Consider the following 26,231-nt stretch of genomic DNA (forward strand, 5'->3'; position numbering starts at 1 on the left):
CGCGAACTGCCCCAAATAGGCAAAAAAAGGCCCGGCACAGGAGGGGGAAAAGGCCTGGCAGCGAAGGGGTTAAGGAAATATATTCACTGCAGCATTTTTCACAGACAAGCACACATTGCTGTTATTCTAGCTCTCTGCTCTTTGGAAAGTTTTGCAATGATCTCCATTTTTCCGGAGTAACATTTTAAGCAATTCTTTGCGAGTTCTCCGTATTTTGGTGCAGGGATGATCTAGCCGGGAATTACATCCTGACATAGCCACATCAAAATACAGAAGTTTTTTTCCTTTAATGGGGAATAACACCTAGAACTAGGAATCCCAAGTGCAATTCCTCATTTTGTGAAAAATCCTGCGACCAAATTGCATAATTTGCCATCTGCTCAAAGCAGGTCTTAGATGGATATGGGGACTTTGTTTCAGTCTGTGCTGTGTGGCAGGGGTGGGCGGAGGGGGGCAGGGAGAGCTAAGGGAACATTTGCAGTTCTCTGTGTTGTGAAGGAGCAGAACAGGAAATAACAAGGCACAGCAGTTGCCTGCAACCCTTGCAAAGTCAGGCACGGGCCAAGGGACAATGGCCACAGGTCTAGAATTACTAGGTCCAGAGTATGCAGTTATGGTAATTCCAGGTATGACACTTGCCTGGAGCCTCCGAGCAAGCTGGACTGGCCAATGGGGATTCTGCTTTTGGGCCACACTTAATGAAGGCCTACATGGTAAGAATTGTTTGTAGTTTTATATCCTTTCAGCAATAACTTCAGCACATTTGCAAGTGGAGCAGATTATTCCAACATCTGAGACTATGCAGAAACAATTTCAGAATTTCAGTGAAGACACTGTATGTAGGTGTGATTTACACATGCTTAGTGTGGACCTGACTGATTAGTCTACTGAGCTGTATGTGGACTTGTACCTGTTAGAAATGGGGTCTTTGGTTGACAGTCAAGTTACCCCCTGTCCAAGCAAGAAACCTCTCTCTAGTCAGGGTAAGTCAGACACAATCCAAATTATCCTGTGCCCACCCTTTGGTAGCTTGGCACTGAGCAGTCAGGCTTAACTTAGAAGACAATGTGTAAGGTATTTGTGCAATAAATCATGCAATAACACAGTATAACATCACAAAAATACACCACACAGGTTTAGAAAAATATAAAATATTTATCTGAGTAGATTAAGGTCAAAACGCTCACGATTTGATAAATACAAGTTGATATATCACTTTTGTAATGATAAATACAGTCTTTAGTTCTTAAAAAGCAGTAAGTGTCTCTTGCAAGCACAAAGTACCTGGTTTGCATGTAAATTATCCACACAGGACCGCAGATGAGGAGTTGCGTGTAAAATGGGGAGGTGGGCGTCATTTTCTCCAGGTGCACACATACGATTAGTCTATGCTTTTCCACGCAGCAAGGGCTTTGCATCGATTTCCGGCGTGCAGGCTTGGATCCTCTTCGGGTTGTGGGGTATTTGGACGCCCGAGGATGATGCAGAGAAGTCCTGGGCATGCAGGACAGAGTCACAGGAGCTGCGTCGATCCGGTGGGCGATGTGGGGAAATTTCTGTCACATGGCAGGCGCTGCTTCGATTCCTCTTGCAAGACGTTGGGCTGCATCATTCCGGCTTGGCTATGCATTGATCGAGTGGGCCGAGCGCTGAAGTTCTGGTCGCAACGCTGGTGCTGTGTCGACCTCCACTCGGGGAGCCGTGCTGCGTCATTCCGGTTTGGCGTTGCAGTGATTTCCTCACCGCAGGGCAGGCTGTGTGTCGATTCTGGAAGGCTGTGCATTGATTTTCACCACACAATGAGTTCTTTGCAGAGATGAAGTCTTTTTGGCCCTGAGACTTCAAGAAACTGGAGTCAATCTCAATCCAAGCCCTTGGAGAGCACTTCCCAGCAGAGCCAGAGGGCAGCAAGGCAGCAGGGCAGCAGGGCAGCAGGGCAACAGCAAGGCAGCAGTCCTTTACAGCAAAGCAGTCAGGTGAGTCCTTTGGGCAGCGAGGCAGCTTCTCTTATCAGGTTGCAGGTTCTGGTTCAGAGTTATTTTGCCAGTAGTTATCTTGTCAAGAAGTGTCTGAGTTGGTAGGGTCAGGGATCCAGTGTATATACCCAAAGGTGCCGTTGAAGTGGGGGAGACTTCAAAGAGTGGCTTAGAAGTGCACAAGGTCCCTTTCAGTTCCATCCTGTCTGCCAGGGTCCTAGTAGGGGGTTTGGCAGTCCATTGTGTGAGGGCAGGCAGTGGCCACCCCCCCAGCCCAAGAAGACCCATTCAGTATGCAGATGTGTGCAGGTGTGAATGAGCATCCTGTGTTTGGGGTTGTCTCAGTGAAATGCACAAGGTAGCTGTCAGATAACCCAGCCAGATGTGGATTGTAAGGCACAGAAGGATTTAAGTGCAGAGAAATGCTCACTTTCTAAAAGTGGCATTTCTAAAATAGTAATATTAAATCCAACTTCACCAGTCAGCAGGATTTTGTATTACCATTCTGTCCACACTAAATTTGACCCTGTTACTCCTTTTAGATCAGAATCTACCACTCAAACAGTATATGAAGGTAGCCTAATGTTAGCCTATGAAAGGAGCAGGCCTCACAGCAGTGAAAAAACTAATTTAGGAGTTTTACACTACCAGGACATATAAACTACACAGGTATCTGACTTGTCTTTTATCTACATAGCACCCTGCCCTATGGGTTACCTAGGGCCTACCTTAGAGGTGACTTATATGTAGAAAAAGAGGAGTTTAAGGCTTGGCAAATACTTTTAAATGCCAAGTCGAATTGGCAGTGAAACTGCACACACAGGCCTTGCAGTGGCAGGCCTGAGACATGGTTAAGGACGACTTATGTGGGTGGCACAACTAGTGCTGCTGGCCCACTAGTGGTATTTAATTTACAGGCCCTGGGTACATGTAGTGCACTTTGCTAGGGACGTACAAGTAAATTAAATATGCCAATTGGGTATGAGCCAATGTCACCATGTTTTAGGGTGAGAGCATATGCACTTTAGCACTGATTAGCAGTGGTAAAGTGCGCAGAGTCCTAAAGTGAGTAAAAATGACGTCAGAAAAAGAGAAGTAGGAAGCCAAAAGGTTAGGGGGTGACCCTGCAGAAAGGCCATTCCGAACAGTACTGAACAGTGTTTTTATAAGAAATACAAAGATGGTCTTCAGCATTGGATGCATCCGGTTCAGAGAGGGCATGACCTAGCAGTTTTACCTGGAGTGTGCCTTTTGGGTTTTCAGCAAGACTGATTTTCATATGGATCCTTCCTGATTGTAATTACAAAGGCTTACAAAACAAGCATTTGCAATGCAATAGGTCTTGCATTTGCTTGAGTTAGAGCTATTGGCGTTGTAAATTCATAACTGGACTTTTCTTGCCACATACATTTGTCAACCCTGCCTCATAATTTGTTTTTTTCCTGCCACAAATTTCCATTGGCCCTGCATACAACTAAAGCACTTCCATTTGCCTTCTTCCTCTATCTGCAGCCCAAAATGAAAATGTTGCCATTTAGCATCCTAATTTGAATCTGCCATGCCACTTCGTAAAAGTTCCAACAGAATGATTATCTTCCAGCATTCATTTCTAAACATAAAGCGAATGATACTTTTGTGTATTTGATATCAAAAGCTAAAGCAGCAGCCAGGTTCCAATAAGATGATTAAAGAAGGATAAAAAAAAATCAAAAGATAAAAAAAAAAAAAATCATTGTAGACTGTGGGTTGCCGCTGGGTGGAACTTCTTGACAGTTGGGTGCATGTTCTTTGGGAAACCCCATGCCTGAGGTGTCATAATCTGAAGCAATATTGCAGGAATCAGCTTGTAGCTACCTGAAAGCTGGACTTTAGCAGACCTGTCACTACGTTTACTTAACACTCATTTGTCTCAGTCTGTTTCAGGGCAGAAATGCAGGCGCTGTATTTGGGCTCTGACAATAGCAGTTTGCAGAGAGATAAAGATTGTACTTATGAGATTCCTATTTTAGCCAGCACACAAACTCACATGTCATCTCCTCATTTGACCTAGAAGGACACACAAAGGCCTGTTTTTTATTCACAACAAATGTGGTTTTATTTCAAATGGAAATATTTTCTACAAACTGTGGTGTCTTTAAGCTCACATGTTCAGCATCACATGTATTTATACCAGTTGCTATATCTATCAATACATCAAATTGTGTGTCTTTTGCTTGATACGTCTACTTTAAAAGTACGACCTGCGAGTGTGTGTGCAGTTTTGTGGAAGCATCTGTGGTGGTCACGTGACATAGGACGCTCATGCATGTGATGTCCTGGCTCCCTACTGTTAATCAATAAGAGGTTTGAATAAGTAATTAAAAACAAGCATTTGCAATGCAATGGGTCTCGCGTTTGATTGAGTTAGAGCTATTAGTGTTGTAAATTCTGAACTGGACTTTTCTTGCCACATAAATTGAAAATGAAAAGTGAAACAGTTGACGTAAGCGAGCCAATTCAAAGCACCATGGCTGCCATGAGCATGAGCGTGAAGGAGAGACACAAAAGGAAAAGACGTTTGCTCACAGTCAAACATACCAGCAATTGTGCAATTATCCATGGAACAGGGTCGATGTCCAAGGCGTTTATCAAACCGTCCCGAGGAGGGACAAACACAAACATTTCCCAATGATAACAAAGGATTTTTGACAGGAAAGCCCAAGAATGAGTGATAGTGATGGGTGTGCAGTGGGCGTGGTTAAAAGCCCACAGCTAGATTGCAACAGGTCAGAGCGCTTGCCCGCTCAACCTAAAAATGGAAGAGGTAAAAATAAAGTGTGGTGTGCCACGCTGTCACAATGAAAGGAAATGGAATGCCTCATGTGCTCCACAGAAAGATGGTAGGACAGGGTGAAGGTGGCACAACAACTAGAGCTGCTGACTTTAGATCTGAGGACCTGGTTCAAGTCACGGTGTCGGCTCAACATCACTTAATCCCACAGTGCCTTCAAAAACCGAATATGTTGTTGTGTAATGTAGCTGGTACTTATGAAAGCCTCCAATACCTTCGGGTGGTGTTTGGGCTACTTAGCAAATAAGTAATTAAATAAATACACCGGGTAGGCACACTCAGTAAACAGAATCCAAACCAAGTAAGTGTGGGAAACAGGCAGCTGAGAGACAGGAGATAAAGAGGGCGAAGAGCAAATGTGACAAAGATTACAGCCTTGTTTACAATGAAGCTAAGCTGAAAGCAAGAATGCTCTACAAATGAAATTGGAAGCTTCACTGAACAAGAGGAAATAAGCCGCCCAAAGAACAGATGAACATGACAAAGTGTAATTATACATTAGTTGGTCTCTGTTCCTAAGAGGAAAAGAAAGACAAATAGGCATGGCTTACCACTAGTAAATCGGGATTTTTAATGACACTGACATAAACAAATGAAGTGGCTTTGAGCCCACAGTAAAAGTATTCTTAAAAGTTTACAAGATGCCATACACTTTTGCTTGACCTAAAAAGGGATGGACCATCAAAAAGTTATTTCAAGTAATTTCACAAATAACATTTGCGCTGTCTGACTTTGACTTACATCAGTTCTTTAAATAACACTGAGCCAGATGTAGCAAAGTTTTGCGAGTCGCAAATGGCCCGATTCGCTATTTGCGACAATGCAAAATCGGAAATGGGATTCAAAAACCCCATTTCCGACTTGCAAAAAGCGATGCGAGCCGTTTGCGACTCGCAAAATTTGCGACCCCATTTTGCGACCCGCAAATAGCAAGTCGCAATTTGCGAGTCGCAAAGCTTATGCAATTGGAACTCGCAAATTGCGACTAGTCGCAAAAAGCCCAGTTTGCATGTCCCATTTACCACTAACTTAGAGCAGGTGGTAACCATAACCAAAGCATAAAAGGAGACCCAGAAAGCATCTGGGTTACTCAAGATGGCGGAGATATACCTGATAGCAGTGAGGAGGAGAGTCCACGCCGCACAGCAGAGGAGGAGGAGGGGCCACAGACAGGAGAAGATATATAGAACAAGGCAGACTCTTTTTCAGCAAACTGAGGATGAGATATACGATAAATATCACCTTAGCAGCGCAGCCATACTAGAATTAATTGATTTACTGAAACCACAGCTAGAACACCAGACTTTGCGTGGCTGCGCCATCCCTACGCATGTGCAAGTGCTATGCTCACTGCACCTCTTGGCCTCAGGGAGCTATCAGGGGGTCATTGCTGTGGCAGGTGGGGTATCCCAAAGTGCAGTGTCAAGGTTCCTCAGGGCATTCCTGGATGCCTTAGTCACACACATGGCACGCTTCATATACCTACCACGGAATGAGGCAGAAATAAACAGCACCAAGCTGGACTTTTACAGGATTGCAAACTTTCCCCATGTCATAGGATGTGTAGATGGGACACATATTCAAATATGCCCCCCTGCATACCTGGAACATATTTTCCGCAACAGAAAGTGTACCCACTCACTGAATATTCAGGTTGTTTGTGACGCCCATTATGTCATATCTGACATTGTAGCTAAGTTTCCAGGCAGTACCCATGACTCATACATTTTTAGGCATAGTGGGATACATCAACGCCTGGAACGTGGGGAATTTGGAGACGGATACCTCCTAGGTAGAGCTACAGACACCTTGCAGACATACACACAGGTCACTGTGCACACCAATCAGGACTTCCTAACAGTGTACTTTTTGTGCCCAACAGGTGACAGTGCATATGCTCTAAGGCCATGGATTATGACTCAGTTTTTAACACCCAGCAATGAATGTGAGAGGCGATACAACAATGCACATAAGAGGACCAGGAACATCATAGAGCGCACCTTTGGACTCCTGAAAGCAAGATTCCGATGCCTCCACAGCAGTGGAGGTGCCCTCCAGTATACCCCCATTACAGCATTCAAAATTGTGGTCGCATGCGCCATCCTCCACAACATAGCCACCCGACGTGGGCTACCTCTCACCCCTGCAGACCCAGATCCTGATGATGAAGAGCAAGAACAACCACATCGCCATCATGGGGGTCGGAGTATAGCTAATCAAGGCAGACTGAGACGGGAACACATCGCAAACCAATACTTTGGAAGGTACGTGTCAACTCCAACCATACTCACCTATTGACCAAAAACACCATTTGTTAAGTGGAACAAATAAACTATTTAATTAGTGCAGAAATTGAACTATATACAAGTAATGAATGTCCATGGGCATGAAAATGCAAACCAGGCATGTGGCACATTGACGTCATGTGCCACTTCAACAGGACCAGGGTAATCTCTATGACCTTCTGCCCCTCCTGCCAGCCTGGCTGGTCCCTGGTGCTTCTGCTGTGCTCTGCCTGGTACTCCTGAGCACCCTACTGTCAGTGGCAGAGACACTGCTCACTGTAGAGCCCTCCTCACTGTCCTGGGGTGTTTCCCCTGTGCCCCTAGACAGATGCCGTGCCTCCATCAAGTCAATGACGTGGGTGAGACGTCCCAGGCCCCTAGCCACATCCCCAGCGAAATGGCCCATTTCCACCTGCAGCCCATCTGTCCTCCTCGACAGGCCTGTGGTGTTCATAGCCAGCCTGCCGATGGATGTGGCTATCCTGTCTAGTCTGTGCAGGAGCTGACGGTCCCTGCGCCGCCTACCCTCGGCCTGGGCCAGTAGTCCTCCCGCCAGTTCCCTCATGGCTAGGGCAAGGTCCCCAGTGTTCGTGCATATCATCCTGGAGTTCAGTTGCTGCATGCTGGCCTCGTTATTGCGCACGAAGCGGTGCAGCACACCACTAATTCTCCCTAAAATTCTATTTTGTAGGCGCTGACCATGCAGCAGCTGTGCCTCACTGGTGCTGGGAGGTTGTTGGGCGGACTGCAGCCCTGATGTCCTGGACCTGCGTCGCCTGCGCAGCGGTGGCTTCCCTGTGTGTTCCACTGTCTCACTCCTGCCTGTTGCTGGCACAGCCTCTTGGGATACAGTTGCAGCAGGTGTGGATACTGCAGGGATGATGTTGGCCGTGCAGGTGGGAGTGCTGGCGGGTCCTGAGGTGTCCTCATGGGGCTGGCTGATTTGAGTAATGGTGGTGTCTTGTGGGAGACCTGTGGGACATGAGGAACAGACTGTCAGTGTCTACTATCTGTTGCACACTTCCTAATAAACATTTGCCTATGAACTGCCTACTTGACTACATTTCCCATAATGCATCATTCTGGTGTTTGCTACCCTGAAATGGAGCTATCTTGGTTGAGCATGCCCCTGTGTACATGGTGGGTGGGGGTATGGCATTGATAGGGGTACAGGCATGTCACATGGTACTCACCGGTTGATGTGCTGGGCTCTGAGGTGTCCAGGTCCCCAAATCCAGATACTGCCTCCTGCTCCAGGGTTTCCTCCACCCTTTCTTCCAGGGGTGTGGGTGGTGGCACTGACGATGGTCCCCCTCCTGTGCCTCTCATCTCCCGGAGCCTTTCAACCACCCTCTCCTTGGTCCGGGAGCGGAGGTCATACCACCTTTTTTTGATGTCATCAATGCTCCTGTGGCTCACCCCCAGGGAATTTATTTTGTCCTGGATGTCCTGCCACAGCTGTTTCTTGGTGGCTTCAGGCATATTTAGGGCTGCCTTCTCAAATAATTCATCATAGTGCTGACAGCATTCGTCTGTCAGCACCTCCAGCTCCCTCTCTGAGAACTTCAGCTTTCTCTTCCTTGGAGTTCCTTCCATGGCAGCTACTGTTTCTCCTGTGTGCAGTTCAGCAGTTATAAAAGGGTGTGGTCCTCCCTCCTCCCAGGTGTATTAGTAAACTTCCTGGCTGTGATGTCATCATCATGTGCCAGGAAGTGTTTCCAGAGTGTTCTGGAGTGGTTTCTGGAGTGTTCTGCAGCACCTGTAATCAATTTACATGCAACTCGCAATTTGCAACACCCACTCGCAAATTGCGAGTTCGTTTTTTGCACGGTCGCAAAAAGCGACCTCGCAATCGGCGGACTCGCACACTGCGTTGCGAGTCGCTATTTCGGCACTGTTGTTTTGCCTGCATTTCGATTTGCGACTCGCATTTTGCGAGTCGCACAAACTCGCAAATTGTGAGTCGCTATTTTTTTTTTCCTACATCTGGCCCACTGTTCCTAAACTATGGGTTGATACAGATAGATTGTAAAGGTGTTTTACTTTTGCCGCCCAAGTACACTGCTATGAGTGATTCAGATATCAAAGCAGAATGCCCATTCTTGGATGAAGCGTCGGAGGAAATAGACAACCCTTTGGAAGAGTGTATACTCTAGGAAGCAAATGCACCAAGAGTGGTCAGTTCTGGCACATCAATAAGGGACAAAAAGAGAAAATTGCTGCTGTTTCTGTTAACTATGTAGTGGGAAAAAATAATGGGTAATCTATCACTGCAGGTAGAGGACTAAGAACCCAAAAAGGAAAGACAATGTCAGTGCATTACTGATATGCCAGATCACTGGCATGATGAGGTAACAGCAGCCTTATGCAGGCACTTCTCAGCAATATTATGAGAAATACTTCAGTCAGATTCGTCCTTGGCACCAATGTGCTGTCCATCCCTTTGTACATCCTGTCCCTCCCTTTGTATATACCTTCTTGGCTGCTCCGTTGGCATGTGAACGTGGCACTTCCCTATGTGGAACTGATAGATACTAGTCATGCCATCACATACTATGATGACCTTCAGTTCCAGAAAAAAACTTAAACCTGACATCTTTAGGTTGAGCCTGTGACAGCGCATGCACTACATGAGCTTTCACTTGCAAGACATTTTGTTCACACTAAATGGCTTGGAGCCCACCCATTGCTTACCATTTGTTGGCTTCTGTGTCACTCTTCTTTGCAGCCCCCAAACTGGCCAGGCAGGCCAAGAGTCACTTCTGTTCCTTTCTGTGGAGCATGGCTAAAGTGCAGATTTATTCAGCCTAATCAGTGCCCACCCACTGGTTCCGATGTGATTGAGGTAGTGCCCCCCCCTCCCACTGCCTGCACCCCTGTTTGGTAGTCCGCCCTATCCCCACCTCATTTTGTTTTCCCTATACCTCCCACCAGCTGGTCATTATTGCTGATCCCAATGTCTCCCCACTTACATTGCTTATACCCACAATCTCTTTTTTTAACATGGCTTTTCAAAAACACTTTATGATGCAGTGACTGCATCACAGTGCTTTATGTTTCTGACTTGACTTTAATCCATGTTCTAGAGCAGTCCACGCTGCAATGAACAAGTATTAAAAACATTGAAAAGCCTATAGACCTTACATAGGCAAGACATATTGGCTTTGCCAAAGCTTGTTTAGGTCTGACATTAGCAAACAAAGTTTGGTTTTACTGAAATTATAAGTAAAATATACTAACTGAAAGGGGCTTTCAGCCACCTCTCTTCAGTCATTGATTTGTTGTTGTGTCATTCACATTTTAATTCTGCCCAAAATAGCATGAAGCATGGGGCAATGAGTCAGCCTACTTCAGCCACTGGTTAATATCACTTTGAATGACTGCATGTTTCTCTCTCGCAGTGAGCACCTCTGCACAGAAGATAGTTCCCATCAGTGGCAATATTTTTACTTTTAATTTACAATTACTTTAGTGTTGCTCTTGTGTTTGGCGGCTGAGGTAAAAGCAGGAGGTTCTATATCAGATGTGAGCACATGCCAGATTCCACACTTTATCACTCCCTGTGTCCTGCTAATGCTGCCAGTTATGTTCAGGGTGTCCTTTGTTTATCTGACAACTGGAATTTTACAGGATAATAGATTGCAGCCATTTGAAGCAGTTCTGTAATAACTGTGTTGATACCAAAGCACACACAAATAGAGAATACACAGAATAGTGATCGTCAATCAAAATCTAATTGCATGACAACAATTATTTTACTTCCCGTACACAACAAAAGTATAATTCTATGAGTCCATAGTACAGATTTAATTCCATATCTTTCACTAAGAGGAAAAGCCTATTCTCTGAGGTCTACTAGAAGCCGACACGTGTTTTGTCAACTCCCGACTTTTTCAAGGCTGTGAAGCCCACAAATAAATAAAGGATCTTACTATTCACATGTTAGAGTCTCCTCTGGTTTAACAAAGTACGTTTGTGAGGCAATAACCATACGCCTTGAGAATACAGAATAAAGGCGATAGAGCCAAATTGGTCATATGCAAATGTATACTAAGAAATTTCATGAAGAAAGTGTTAAAATAAATCTGTTCACAAAGATAACAGAGACACTATCAAAGAATCAAAAGTATCACACACCAACTCCAAACATGGGTGTGAAAAGAATAAGACCTGCGTAGTATCAGCATAGCCCCATCAACAAATTGCCCATGTAATGTAGAAAAGTGCAGTTGGATAACAAGAAACTGTGTCTGTGTTAACATGTTTTATTTATAAAGAGTTTGTGGATAAGAATGTCGCACGGGAGCTAAATCTCTATTTGGATGTTTAAAAAAATCTAACAAGCTCTAAGCTTAAGAATGATATGTTAATGGTCCATCAAAAGAAAAAAAAACAGAACAAAACACCTAATAACGACTGGTACAGACATACTATCATGAGTATCCTTGTTTTTACTTTAGTAAACATTAAAATATTGAATGCAAAAAGCTAAGACTATCTATCTCAAAAAACGGAAGAAAGCAAGGGTTTTCACACTGGAGCCATCCAAATAATTGGCTCTAACTTAAAAAAATCTAAAGATGGTTCCAAGTGATGTAAGTGTAAGAACTGGATGGGTCTAGTGTAAATGTGTGTAAAACATAGAATAAAAAAGACATGAGACAAGGTAAAGTGGCGTGGTGACGATTTTGCCATAGTGGAAACTTGTATCAGAAGGCAAGTTCTACTCAAAACAAAATAATCCAGTAATATAATTTATATTGGAAGCAAAACATGCTAATTTGTTCTCAAAATATAGTATAATACAATTTGACAGACAGTTAAACAATGAAGTCACATATTCCGTTCTAGGTCACAAAGTGATAACACAATGTGACCAAACAAGGAACAGAAAAGAGCTGCACTAAGACACGACAGGATATGCACTGCTCTGGTGCATAAGTACCAAAGTGAGGAGCATTCATTGGTATTAAAATTCATAAAATCAATGCTGAAAAAGGCACCAGTGATCAACATAAAAAGAAAGAGTCCAAAGCAGTTACCATATGTCACATAACAAAGTATAACAAAATGCAAATGTATTAGGTTCGATTAGATACATGATCCGCTATAAAGGTCGTCAAGTAGGAACAGAAAACAGTCATGCTAAGATACAACAGGATATGCATTGATCTGGTGCATAAGTAACAAAGTGAGGAACATTCAATGGTATTATAAAATATGACCAATGTTGAAAAAATGCACCAGTGAACATGGAAAGAAAGAGCCCAAATCAGTTACTAAATGTTACATGACAAAGTATAACCAAGTGTAATTATACTAAATTCGATTGGATACATGATCTGGTATAAAGGTCCTCAAGTAATAATCATAGGGTACTTAACCCATCAGAAAAAATGTAGCTCCCTGTCAGAATTGAGTCCACAATCACCTGCTCTAAGTCTAGTTATACAATATGCTGCAGTTTTCCTAATGTGTGTACTCTGTCACCTCCTCGCCTCCTTGGGTGTATCAGGGCTAAATCAATAGCATGGAATCCTAATTTGATTAATTCTGAGGTAGTATGAACAGCATACAAATGTACTGATAATTGATAGTTACTAAATACTCGAGATGTCTACAGACTGCAGTGTATTGGCAAGTGAGTTGGTTTTGATGTTATCAAAACTATGTGTGTATATGTAAATACCCTACCATTTGCATAGTCAGTGTCATCCCTTAACAGCTTGTGCATTCTCTTGTCTTTGATATATAGTTGATGTTTGTCAAGAACATCGTCTAGAATTGTATAATTCTCAGGGGCTTCTGGTAAATGTAATTATTTTATCTCCCCTTCAGGTTCAGCTATTTCTAGCATGATGGATTCTCTCTTTCTTTCAGTGTATCTAATTAAAATAGTCATCATGTCTCTATTAATTTGCTAAACATACATTAAATAATTCAGTGAACTCAGGTACTTTTAAGCAATGCTTCCATAATATGAATATTTTATTCACTGCATATTATAACACATTCATTTCAAATCCAAAGTGTGCCAAATCAATAGGCATTAAATAAAAAAGAACCTAATCAATAAACAACTCTTAGTGCTTCCATAGCATGAAAGTTTCATTCCCTACACTTTATAACAGATTCATTTCTTATCCAACCTGTGCCTAATCAATAGGTACATTAAATAAAATAGCATCTAATCAATAAACAACTCCAATTGAGTTGTTTATTGATTTGGTTCTGTTTTATTTAATGTCTTTATTAATTAGGCACAGTTTAGATTTGAAATGAACGTGTTATAACATGCAGTCAATATATAATTTATTTTATGGAGGTATTATAAAAAAAGTACCTGGGTTCCCTAAAATATTTAATGGCCGTTTAGTAAATTCAGACAGAAATAATGAAACGTGTGCATGTTTATTGTATTACATTGCAACGAATGTTGGTGGATGAATGTGTTGTTTTCTTTCTTGTGGAGCAGCGGTAGAAGGAAGGCCTGGGGAAGTATGTACTGGGCCTGCTTGCAGGAAGCGTAGTCTGTTCACCTGTGCAGACATTGGGTTGGTTGGGAATACTGGGTCCAGAATGTGTGGACATAATAATTCCAGATCCAGAGACACCAGACCACTCATGATGGTGAGTGGTGGAATTTCTCATAATAAGGGCCCAAGTGGCTCCATTTTATGTGTGACAGCTTCAAGCAATCCTGACTTTACAGACAATAGCTCATTGCACTCTGGATCTTGTAGTTTCACTTTTAACATTATAACAATGTGATTACAAATTCCAGCATTGAAGTGCTGTTGACTAAAAAGCCTGGATTGGTTGTAGATGTGAGGCATTTTTTGAGGTCACTTTGCAACCCCTCACAGTGTAACACATTCAAAATAAGGTAATCAGTCACAGTGAAATTTACCCTTATTCCCATGCTGCTCCTATAACATTTTGTTTTGCCAAACTGTACTAAGGCCCTGTTGGTAAGGAGATGACAGTACATAATGAGGATACTACTAGGAACTTTGATTTAAGAATGTAGGGCCAGATGTAGCAAAGGGTTTTTCCCATTCTGTGTCAATGGGAAAATGTGTTCGTACATATGGCCCTTAATGACTACACCAAGCAAGACACATCAAGCTGTCCAAGGACATGCAAACGTTTTGCATCTAGTATTTTTCCTTGACATTCTAAGACTTTTAGTTTAGGCAAAACTACAGAGACCAGAATGCAAAGAATAAAAGCTGTACTTGAAATGTTACTCATTTCCTACACAGAGAACAATTTAAGAGTTTAGTCCACTCCGTGCATATCAAGCCCCTTCCCAACAAGCACCGGATGGGGGTCTAATGCTGCATGATCAGGAGTATTATGATCATTTGAGTCAGTGACTGGGTAGTGGGAAGAAGTAGCCCGCAAAGTCCTGTACTCTTCCACGTAGTTACTGTTATAAGTAACAGAATGCAAAGTTAGGACTAGGACTCGGACGTCTCCTAATGACTGATATTGGGAAACCGGAGAGGTCGGCTTGTGGCCCACTGGTGCTGCCTTCCCAGTGCTTCTGTGGTAATATCTGTACCTCAGCGTCTCTTTCCTGCTCCGCTTTGCACTGCAGGTGGCACGATTGGGCTGATATGTCAAACACTTGGGCTGAGGCCAAGACAGCATGACCCCCAACGTACATCTAATTCAGATAAATATGGATTATTTACTGGGCCCTCCATGATTAGGGCACCCTTTTCCTCAAAGACAGACTGAAAAATACATTCTCATTAATTCTTCGTACAAAACAAAGGGGCCACATGGCTGTATATTCCAAATTCTAAAAGCAGAATTATAGAATAATCGGAAAAATCTATGAAAATATTTTAGATTACTGCCTAACCCATTCAGTAATGGCCAGGCATATATATTTCACTTTGGTGAGCTCCAAGAGGTCAAACTACTTCACAAGCTTACTATTAATTCCATAAAATAACATGAGACATGGCATAATACAATTAGCATAAAACATATTAGTGAACACATCTGAGGTCTGAAAATGGCAATTTTTGACAAAGAAATAAAGATGGTTAAACACCTTACCTCATTGGTAGGGCTACAGGTGTCAAAAAAGAGCGATGAGTTTTTAATAGAAAGGCATTTTCCCAATCCTACGTTTTCAAACTGAAAAAAAAAAACATTTTGTTAGAGCCATAATGCTTTTCACCGTGATACAATGCACATCACGATAGAGCAACCAGCAGGGGCAAAGTAAACACTTTTCTTAACCAGCTGGAGTAAGGAGATGCATGTAAGCCACCTTTGGCTGCCAAAATGTTCTGAATGATGAACCCATTGGTGCTTGTCAAGATCGGTATCATTAAGGATTTTTGGGGTGCCAAGCAAGACACATTTGGGGCGCACTCTTCTTTCCAACCAATTATATTGCACATTTTCTGCTAGTTCAAGCAGCTGTGATACCAAATAATATTGAATTCCCGAAATGAGGTCGCACAATAACAGGTGAAATATGTCTTGCCAGAAGGCCTAAAAATCCTTGTGATAACAATGGCTAGAGAGAGAAAGAGTTAAAGGTAATGGTAGGCAGAGAATGGGAGAGACGTTTTGACAGAGAAATAGACAGAGGCGAGAAAGCAATATTACTTTCACAGGGGACCTCCTGAAAAATTCCCAATTTACACATGCGCTAAAACATCTCTTCTCATTATTAATTGAAAAGAAAACACGGGCTAGGTTCTCACGTAGTAGAGACACTGAGCACCTACCCTTTTGGGGGTTGTAGTCCTTATGACTAATGTTGCTGGCAGCAGGCCAGTTTCGACTGTAACTCACAAAGGTCCTGCCTTGTAGTTTGACAGTCTAACTCCAGGTTACTGTCATCAGTCTTTACCTTTTCACCTACTAATCGCTGATTTCAAGTCTGTTAAGGTCTGTTAATTTAATAATTTCAGTGGAAGTGAAACAATACCCGGAATGCACTTTTTCACCTACTAATCATTGATTTCAGGTCTAAGGTCTGTTAATTTAATATTTCAGTGGAAGCAAAACAATACTACAACACCCAGAATGCATTGGGCTAACAAACAAAAGTCCAGCCCTGGAAACAGTGGGGCAGATTTACTAACTTTTGGAAAAATGCGGCGCAGCAACCAAAGATGTGCCAACACACACATCCTTACATCCTTCACCACCATGCAAGGATGTGTGCATTCTGTCAAGCACGGGTTTTGTACTGGAAATGGACCCTAAAATGTTTTAAACTGGATTTTGTGTGCACGTGCGAGTGTTGTTATCAGACAGCCTCTGTATTTGTGAGCATGTATGGCTCTTTGATTGTGGGAGCTTGTGTGTGTGAGTGACAGGTAGTGAGAGAGAGTGAATGAGATTGGGATTAGTGGGCATGAGTGAGACAGAGTGAGTGAGAATGAGTGATTGAGAGAAAGTGACTGCAAGTGTGTGAGAGTTAGCAAGTGAGAATGAATAAGAATGAGTACGGGGTGTTAAAGAGTGAGCAGGAGTATGTGTGATAACGAGTGTGTATGAGAATGAGTGTAATCGACAGTGAGTGTGAGTGAGAATGAATAAGTCAGAGTGATCAGGTATGAGTGAATGACAATAAAAGTGAATTCAAGTGAATGTAAGTATGAGTGGGGAGATGATGTAAGAGTGAGTAAATGAGAACAAGTGAGAGGGAATGATAATAAGAGTTTGTGTGAAACAAAAGCCTGAGTGAGAGCAGTGAGTAGAATAAGTGTGAGTGAGTGAATGCAGATGAGCTTGAGTGAGAATGTTGTGTTATGTCTGGGAATCTGCAGTTGGCCCTGGCACACAGAAGGGAAAACTTGCACTTTAGGGGCACCCGTGGCAAAATGCAGGTGCTGGTATACTCACTGTAATTTGTAATATGACAGGCACCGTTGACAAAATACTGCAACTGACACACTAGAGCTAATACTTGACAAATGGGTAAACCTTTGACAAAATGCTGTCACTGGCATAATGGATAGCAAATGAACAGTGGTCCCTAAACCAATGATTTCATCAAGCAATAGTTGCAATGAAGTGGCAGGTTTTAATCAAAATATACAATAAAAATAAGCAACAAAGTGGTTGCCTGTGACAAACGCGCTCAGTACTCTTTAAGTGAGATATGTCGTCTGATAAAGGGACCCTCTTTGGCTCCCTAAGTGACAGTCCTGATAACGGCCTACATTTGTAATGGGATTGAATCATTGTTTAATTGCATGTGACCTCATAACATTATACTTGAAAACCAATGGCGTGATCCCAAAACATTTTATATTAGAACCAACCGGCTGTGTTGTTCTTTGTTACATAATAAACACACTTGATCACCTCCATCACATATTCTTTCCTTGTATACTAATAACTACTGGCATACTGGAGGTAATTCTTGACATAGAGATCACCTGTGAGGCCCTGTGACAAAATGCTGTTGCTGGCACTTTGGAGGTAACTCTTGGCCAAAGAGAGAACACGCATTCCGTTGGGGGCAATCATGACAAAATACTGTCCCTGAGTAGAGGTAGTTGTGATGGCACTAATGGTGTATGGATGGCACTAATGGCAAAATAGTGGCACTGGCATAGTGTATGTCATTTTGTTCCTAATGGGGTATGCATAATATTTGGTTGGCACCCCTGGCAAAATGCAGGCCTTGGCACAATGGATGTATTTTTTTTTACATATGGGGCACTAATAGCACATTTTGAAACAAATGGGCTCAACTTATAGAGAGCATCCAGTGTCATTTGCTTAGCACCCCATGAAAGGAGTTCAATACGTAATGAGTGCCCTTTCAAAACCTATGGCATTTTAACAAATGTATGTGAAAATGGTTGCTTAAAATGTAGTATTTGCCACTTTTTTTCCAGTTGTGCTCACTGTCTTACAAAGGGCACCCCCAATACACTTTAAATGTGGACATAGCACATGACAGAATTTTCCTGCCTGTCTGTATGACTCTTATTAGGAATTAATCCTCAATCACCAGTGACCCCAATATCTTCAATAGATTTTATTTCATTAGCTACATTTTTTCTTGAAACATTTATATTTTAATAATGAAAAACATCATCTACACATATAACATTATTTATTATTTCTTTTGAGAGTGTTTGATTGTGCATGCGTGGTATGGATGTGAGTATTAAGTGTAGTTTGTTTTGTTTTGTGTTGATGAGATTGTTATGATAAAAATACTATGTTTATTGTACAAATGAAACATTCGATAATGTACATACAGATCAATGAAGTTTTTTTATAATAAAATATAAACGTTTCCAGAAAAATTGTAGCTAATGAAATGAAATCTATTGAAGATATTGGTGGGTCAGTGGTGGCTGAGGGTTAATTCCTCGTAGGAATCATACAGGCTAGCAGGAATATTTTGATGAGGGCTTGGGTGATGGTGTGTCACGAGTTTTGGGGAAACCACTTGAAAGTCTTACATAGCATGTGCAGGATGAAGGATCAGGAGGATGACACTGGACCTGGTACTGGGGGCCTCATAATGAGTTTGCTGTTCAAAATGATACCAAGATTCCTGGCATGCTCAGATGGAGTTAGAGTGGGCCCAGTTATGTGGGCCACCAGGAGGCATCCCAGGGAGAGTTGTAGCAGTGGAAGATCAAGAGTTCTATCTTGTCTGTGCTGAACTTCAGTCTGTTAATCCTCATCAAAATGGAAACGCTAGTCATACATTGATGGAATTTGGTTCTGGTGATGGTGGAGTTTTCAGAGAGGGACGGGATGAGTTGCCTGTCGTTGGTGTAGGGTGTAATCTTGAGTACGTGGGATTTGACTACGTTGACAAAGGGGGACATGTAGATATTGAAGATGGTGGGGCTGAGTGATAAGCCTTGAGGGACTCCATGTATGATTGGTTTTGGTTCTGAGGTGAAGGTTGGAAGGTGGACTCATTGTGTTTTGGTGGTGAAGAAGGAGGTGATGCATCTGAGGGTGGCTCTTTGGATGCCTATGTCGTGAAGTCTGGCGATGCGCATGTGGTGGGAGAGGGTGTTGAAGGCTGCTGAGAGATCGAGGAGGATAACAGCGGTTATCTCTCCTTTGTTGAGCAGGGCCCATATGTCACCTTAGGCTGCGATCAGGGCTGTCTTGGTGCTTGCTACATAATCCAGATTGGGAGTCGTCCAGGAGGAGATTGTGTTCCAGGTAGATGGTGAGTTGTTCGTTGATGGCTTTTTCAATGACTTTAGCTGGGAAAAAGAGTAGGGAGATGGGTCTGTAGTTAATGAGTTTGTTGGGGTCGAATGAAGGTTTCTTCAGCAGGGGATTTATTTCTGCATGCTTCCAGTCTTCTGTGAGGGTGGCAGAATCCAGTGAGGTGCAGAGTAGGGTGCAAAGTTCGAGGCTGATCCTGGATTCTCCTAGGTTAAATATGTGGTGGGGGCATGGGTTGGATGGACCCCCTGAGTGGATGGATTTCATGATGGTAATGGTGTTTTGAGTGGTGAGGTGGTTCCGGGATGTTAGACTTGGGGTGCTCGTTTGTGTGAAGGCATGGCTGTAGAAAAATTCTTCAGGCTTGAAATGGGGGTTGAGGTTCCTGTTGATTTTGGGGTTTCTGTCTTGGAAGAAATCTATGATGCTGTTGCATAGGTCCTTCAGGGGAGAGATGTTGCTTGTCACCGTTGCAGGGTTGGTGAATTACTTGACTATGCAGAAGAGCTCCTTACTGTCATTGGGGTTATTTTCGATGCCCGATGCCACCGCTTTTTTTATTTGTCTCACATAGTTGTCGTGGTAGATGTTGAGTGCTGATTTTAGGCAGTTCTGTCGGCTGGGTCTTTGTTGGTGGACCATCTTCCCTTGAGGTGCTTACAGTGGCACTTGGCTGTCCTGAGGTCCTCGGTGTACCAGTTGACTTTCATGATGGATCTTCTGTGTTTCTTGTTCTTGATGGAGGCAACGATGTTAGCGCAGTCAGTGATCCAGTGTTGAAGCTTTTGACATCCTGGTTAACGCTGTTGTAGTGTTTGGGGGGGTTGAGAGCAACGGTGTTGGTCCACTCTGACTCTGAGGCCTAGCTCCAGCTGTAACAGGTGGCACTGGGTTGCGTTGGGGAGAGGGCATTGGGGTCATGAAGATGAAGTGGACGATTGAGTGGTCGGTTCATGTGAGAGTGGTGGTGTGGCTGTATTTGATGTGGTCGCTGGAGGTGAATATGGGGCCAAGTGTGTGTCCTGCCATGTGTGTGGGGTCATGTACGAGTTTGGTGAGGCTGATGGTGTCCAGCTTGTTGAGGAGGTTGGGAGAGTTATGGTTGGTTATTCCATTGAATTGGAAGTTGAAGTCGCCCAGGAACATGTAGTCCTTAGAGATGATGGCGAGGTGGGGGCGATGAAATCGGGGATGAGGTTGCAGAAGGAAGTTCGAGACTCCGGTGGATGGTGTGCAAGGGTTCCCCTAATGGTGGATTTCTAACGCATTTGGATAGTGAAGTTGAGGTGTTCCATTGCTGGGATGATGTCATAAATGCCGGTGGTGCATTTGATGGAGTCTCCGTGGATGATGGTGATTCCTTTGCCTGGCTTGTTGATGCAGTCGAGGTAGGTAGTTCTATATCCTACAGGTAAGGCAGTGGTGATGTCAGGGGCTGACGCGGGGTAGAGCCAGGTTTTGGTTAAAAAGACAAAGTTGGGCACAAGAGTGTTGATAAGGTCCCAGACCTTGGTGCTGTGTTTGCTGAGTGAGCAAGTGTTGAGGAGGGTCAATGCGAGCTGGTGGTGGGTAGCGGGTTTTGTGCATTTAGTAGGTTGGGTGTTGCTGAGAGGTGTGTGGGCATGCATGTTGGGCCAGGTGAAGTAGTCGAGGGTGCTGGTGAAAGGTCCTACCGTGGAGTGTGGTGTGGTTCGTTGGCAGTGTTAGTGGCGGTTTCAAGAGCATGGAGGGTGAAGAAGTGTAGCTGTGGTTGGCGTTTGGATCAGGGTTCCGGGTGCTGGACACAGTCCAGGTGTGGATAAGCGCTGAAAGGCTTGCCTTTAGTGCACTAGTGGTTGGAGGGGTCAGCAGTGTGCCTGCTGCATGCGACCTCTTTTTATTTTAATTCTTGGGGTAATGAAAGTTATGGCTCCTTTACTTTGGTGGTTTTCTCGGGTCATTAGGAACTTATTCAAGTGGAGGTAATTTATGGCACTGCTTCTCCCATGCTCTTCTCCTTTCACTCTTCAGCTTGTCTATGTCACACCTGTCAGAACCCAACCTCTCTCTTAAATATCGTCATACATTTGTATTAACACTTAATACATTCTAGGACTGAATGTGATGCAACACTTTATAGGTGAAGGTCCATATGGACACATTGTAATAGTTGCAAAACTGGTAAAAAAAAATCATAAACGTTAATTCACTTTTACTGGCTGAGCGGCAGGAAACTAAATAATTCATATAATCAGACCCCATCCTTTCAAAGAAATATGAAATGGGAAACTATCGCGCTGAAAAAACTGCTACACGTGCTGATTTTAATTGCCGCTGGTGAAGTTTCGATAAAAATTGGCTTCTAGCACTCTCTCGTGGCAGGAGTTCACATATACACGCAATAAACTAGTTTAATGCATCTGACGTGAACATATTTATTACACGGCGCCTAACAGGCTGATAACCTGAAAAATGTAACTAGTTAGAGTGAATGGGGCGGCACACTAGATTTCTTCCCGCTCTAAAAATGTAAGAACTTGGCATGGGGGTGTATTTTACTGCAGAAACGCTTTATTTGGTGGACAATGACTACACTTTCTTGTCGGTATTCGCTAGACTTTCAAAATATTAGATATAAGTGATAACTTAGCTTTAAACAGCAATGCAGGACGGAATTTTACAAATATCATATTTATTACAGGAGTATATTTCAACCATTTGAGACACAGTATAGGCAATGCTTAATTTGTGCTTGTTGTTTCCGGTGCAGAGCACCGGCATTTATTTTTGAGGGCCGGGTTTATTCTTCTGCCTGAGGCATTTGTTGCGAGCAAAAGACACATATGGGAAAGATGGATGAAGGGAAAAACGAAAAAGCGGCATGAAGGGAGAAAGCAGAAAGCTGCAAGAGTGAGCTGAAGAGGCAGGGGGAGCCAATGTAGGGATTGAAGAGGCCCGAGATGGCTTCAGGATTACGCTGCCTCAGTATTCCGTGCGCGCACATTTAATTACAACAGCCGCGTGTTTAAAAGGAGGGCTTTGGGCACTGGCACGTTTTTATTGACAAATTAAGCGCTGGTTATAGGTCAGTATTGTAAAGACCCACCTAAAAAAATGCGTCCTGGATGTACTCACACTGGTTCTAGACTTAACTGCGCCATTAACTGCTACTTATGCCTTCCGGCCTCATCTATTTGAGGTTGTAAGATGTGCAGATCCAATCAAGTCGATGTCTTTTGGTTTGGGACTGGGCCTATTGCTCTTCAGAAACTTCTGCCAAGACGTTACCCTAACTTACACCTGCGCTCAGTATCATTGCTTCTGCCAAACACATAAGACCCAGGTCTTCTGTTGAGTCTTCATGATTATAGAGCTTCAATTCTGGCTTCATAAAGACTGTGGGGGAAAGTTGTGCTCTTTATAAAATATCTATCGATTTGATCATTCAAGCGTTTAGTTTAAATCGAATTACATAAGCCACAATGTCTTTGGAAAAGTAGCAGACTGGACACGGAAATGTTAACACATACACATATTTAGGTTATAGAGCACATTCTTACAATTGGAGACGGAAGGTAGTACATTAATTGCCAGGTATCACATCATATTTTGGCAAGTGCTGAAGCCTTCATAAATGCAGAGAAATGCAGGCCCATATTTATACTTTTTTAGCACTGCATTTGCGTCATTTTTTGACGCAAGAGCAGCACAAACTTACAAAATACAATTGTGTTTTGTAAGTTTGCACCGCTTTTGCGTCAAAAAATGACCCAAATGCGGCGCAAAAAGAGTGTAAATATGGGGCTCACTCTCCTGGTATTAGTCTGTGGAGAGCATTAGGTTCACAGCTACTAATCAAATGTATGGTTTACAATACTAGTTATTCATTCTATACGTTTTCAGTGTTTGCAGTATGACAGGATAAGGGGCCAGATGTAGCAAATTCCGACATTGCGACTCGAAATTTGCGATTTTCGCTGTTTGCGAGGCGCAAAAGCCTTGCTACATCTGGCCCAAGATGTGATCTACTGGGTTGACAATGACATGGGCCACTCAACTGATCACCTTTGAAAACCTTTATGCTTATATGTCATTAACCGTCATGGCTTCAGGGTTACTTAAATATTCAAGGACAGTCATGTGACGCAATGCAGTTTATCACTGCAGAAGGAAATCTTCAGAATGGTTACTAAATTGCTGTTTATTTTGCATCACATTTCTCACTCGAGCATACTTCCTCTTTGCTGGGGCTCTTCAGGTTTTCATTGCTTTATTGCGGAATATTTTCAGTAACCACAATAACAACTCTCTTTAAATGATAGCTGGAACATCTCCAGAAATGTGTATTACTCCTACTGTCCCTAAGTTCTCCTAGAGGATGTGGCTGGATCATTTGAAGTGGACTTGCTAGTGAAGGGAAGTGTTCTTACTTTATAGGATCATTAACAAAGCCAATAGTTGTGGCTTCTCTATAGTGAGAAAGTTTTCGCGAGTCGCCTTTTACATGTGAGGCCTGCACAGACTCAGTGCATACTTCCTTCACACAAGGAGACGAGCAGTGCACAGATCCTTCATACTCAAATCAATCACTGCCGATGTTGTAAATGTCCACGCTATAGTGTCGCACCCGTGACGGAATGGGGGCGCGTGCACTACCATGGAATTCCTGTCGAGAGGGGTGTTGCAGACGCAACCCCTTCTCTTTGTGTATTATGGCGTGGCCCCTGGGTCAGGTGTGAAAATCAATAAACGGGGCACGGACGATGGGAGTTGTAAGTAGAGGACAGAGTCATAGGGGCAAAGGACCACGACAGTTGTTCCAGCGTCACGAACAGAAAGCGTGCAGTGTTGTCTTTATTTTGTTAAACCAAGCATCGTGCGCACAGACACGACACACGCTTCCCTCACATAGTAAATAGGCACAAATGCAGCAGTACAAGCACCACTAACAAGCTGAAGGGGTGGACAGCAGGACAAGCTTCCTTACTGACACAGAAATATACAGTACAATAAACAGGAGCCCAAGCTGCCCTCAAGCATGCAACAACCCCAGCAGTGAAAGCTACTGTACATTTACAGGTGGGCATAATATGGACAGGAACGTAATAATTGTTCATCACGCTTAGGGGAAGATTTACAAGAAAGTGGTGCATCGGTCCCGATACACCACTTTTCTTGTGTCCCCATTGCCCCCCTAACAACACCATGGTTGCACCGTATTTACAGAACAGTGCACCATGGTGGTTGTTCCCACAACAGTGTCTACATTTTTGATGCTGTTGTGGTGCTTTGCTGCACTAGTGTCAAAAGTGTTGATGCTAATGCAGCAAAGCACAGGGAGGCCCATGGATTATTATGGGTGTGTCACCTGCCCTGAGCAGACATTAAAAATGACAGAAAAAATGGCATAGTGAACAGCTGTAAATTTCACTGCACCATTTTTTCAGGCCAGCCTGCACTGGAACGCCCCCTTGCATACATTATGACAAAAACACAGCCATATTGTGGTGCAAGGGGATGCAAGGTGGCACAATGCATGCATTTGCATGCATTGAGCCACTCTGTAAATATGGCGTGGGGAAATGGCCACCTTAACATCACCAATGATGCTAAGGCAGCGCTAGGGGGTTGTCATTCTGCCCCAAAGTACAGACTCAACATAGGTCTCTACAGGAGTGTGATTGAGGTATTGTTGGACCTGGCTTTTTGACAGGGACATCCCCAAACTTTTTGCCTCCTTCCTCCTATTTTTTCTGACCTGTTGTTGTTGGCTTTTGACCTCTGGGCACTTTACCACTGCTAACCAGTGCTGAAGTGCATATGCTCTCTGTGTAAATTGTACTACTGATTGGTTTATCCATGATTGACTATTTAATTTACTTGTAAGTCCCTGGTAGAGTGCACTACATGTGCCTAGGGCAGGTAGATTAAATGCTACTAGTGGGCCTGCAGCACTGGTTGTGCCACCCACCTCAGTAGCCCCTTAACCTTGTCTCAGGCCTGCCATTGCAAGGCCTGTGTGTGCAGTTTCACTGCCACTTCGACTTGGCATTTAAAGGTATTTGCCAAGCCTAGAACTCCCCTTTTTCTATACATAAGTCACCCCTAATGTGTGCCCTAGGTAACCCCTAGAGCAGGGTGCTGTGCGGGTAAAAGGCAGGACATGTACTTGTGTGGTTATATGTCCTGGTAGTGTAAAACTCCTAAATTCGTTTTTACACTACTGTGAGGCCTGCTCCCTTCATAGGCTAACATTGGGGCTGCTCTCATACATTGTTGAAGTGGCAGCTGCTGATCTGAAAGGAGCAGGAAGGTCATATTTAGTATGGCCAGAATGGTAATATAAAGTCCTGCTGACTGGTGAAGTCGGATTTAATATTACTATTCTAGAAATGCCACTTTTAGAAAGTGAGCATTTCTTTGCACTAAAATCTTGTTGTGCCCTTCAATCCACGTCTGGCTAGGTTTAGTTGACAGCTCCTTGTGCATTCACTCAGACACACCCCAAACACAGGGTACTCAGCCTCACTTGCATACATCTGCATTTTGAATGGGTCTTCCTGGGCTGGGAGGCTGGAGGGCCTGCCCTCACACAAAGGACTGCCACACCCCCTACTGGGACTCTGGCAGACAGGATTGAGCTGAAAGGGGGCTTGGTGCATTTCTTAGAGACTCTTTGAAGTCACCCCCACTTCAAAGGCACAACTTAGTATAAAACAGGGCCTCTGCCCTACCTCATGAGACACTTGCTGGAGAAGAAACCTGAACCAGAAACTACATCCTGCCAAGAAGAACTGCCTGGCTGCCCAAAGGACTCACCTGTCTGCTTTCTACAAAGGACTGCTGCCTTGCTGTTGCCCTGCTGCCTTGCTGAACTCTTGTCTGGCTGTGAAAGTGCTATCCAAGGGCTTGGATAGAGCTTGCCTCCTGTTCCTTGAAGTCTCAGGACCAAAAAGACTTCTCTCT

General features: G+C 43.5%; 2 protein-coding genes across 2 annotated transcripts in view; one reads left to right on the forward strand and one right to left on the reverse strand.

Annotated features, from left to right (window-relative positions):
• Positions 1–8,109, forward strand: part of LOC138285345 (putative nuclease HARBI1) — a 78,154-nt gene extending 70,045 nt beyond the window's left edge. Inside the window, exons 2-3 of the mRNA XM_069225154.1 lie at positions 6,689–7,070; positions 7,783–8,109. Coding sequence (XP_069081255.1) covers positions 6,689–7,070; positions 7,783–7,789 — 389 coding nt within the window. The 3' untranslated portion in view covers positions 7,790–8,109. The remainder of the gene's footprint in view (positions 1–6,688; positions 7,071–7,782) is intronic.
• GALNT5 (polypeptide N-acetylgalactosaminyltransferase 5) overlaps positions 1–26,231 on the reverse strand; it is a 214,456-nt gene that overhangs the window by 31,596 nt on the left and 156,629 nt on the right. The window contains exon 8 of the mRNA XM_069225153.1: positions 15,165–15,245. Within this exon, the coding sequence (XP_069081254.1) occupies positions 15,165–15,245 (81 nt within the window). The remainder of the gene's footprint in view (positions 1–15,164; positions 15,246–26,231) is intronic.

Source organism: Pleurodeles waltl, chromosome 3_1 (assembly GCF_031143425.1).
Source record: "Pleurodeles waltl isolate 20211129_DDA chromosome 3_1, aPleWal1.hap1.20221129, whole genome shotgun sequence".
In the NCBI taxonomy this organism is placed as follows: domain Eukaryota; kingdom Metazoa; phylum Chordata; class Amphibia; order Caudata; family Salamandridae; genus Pleurodeles; species Pleurodeles waltl.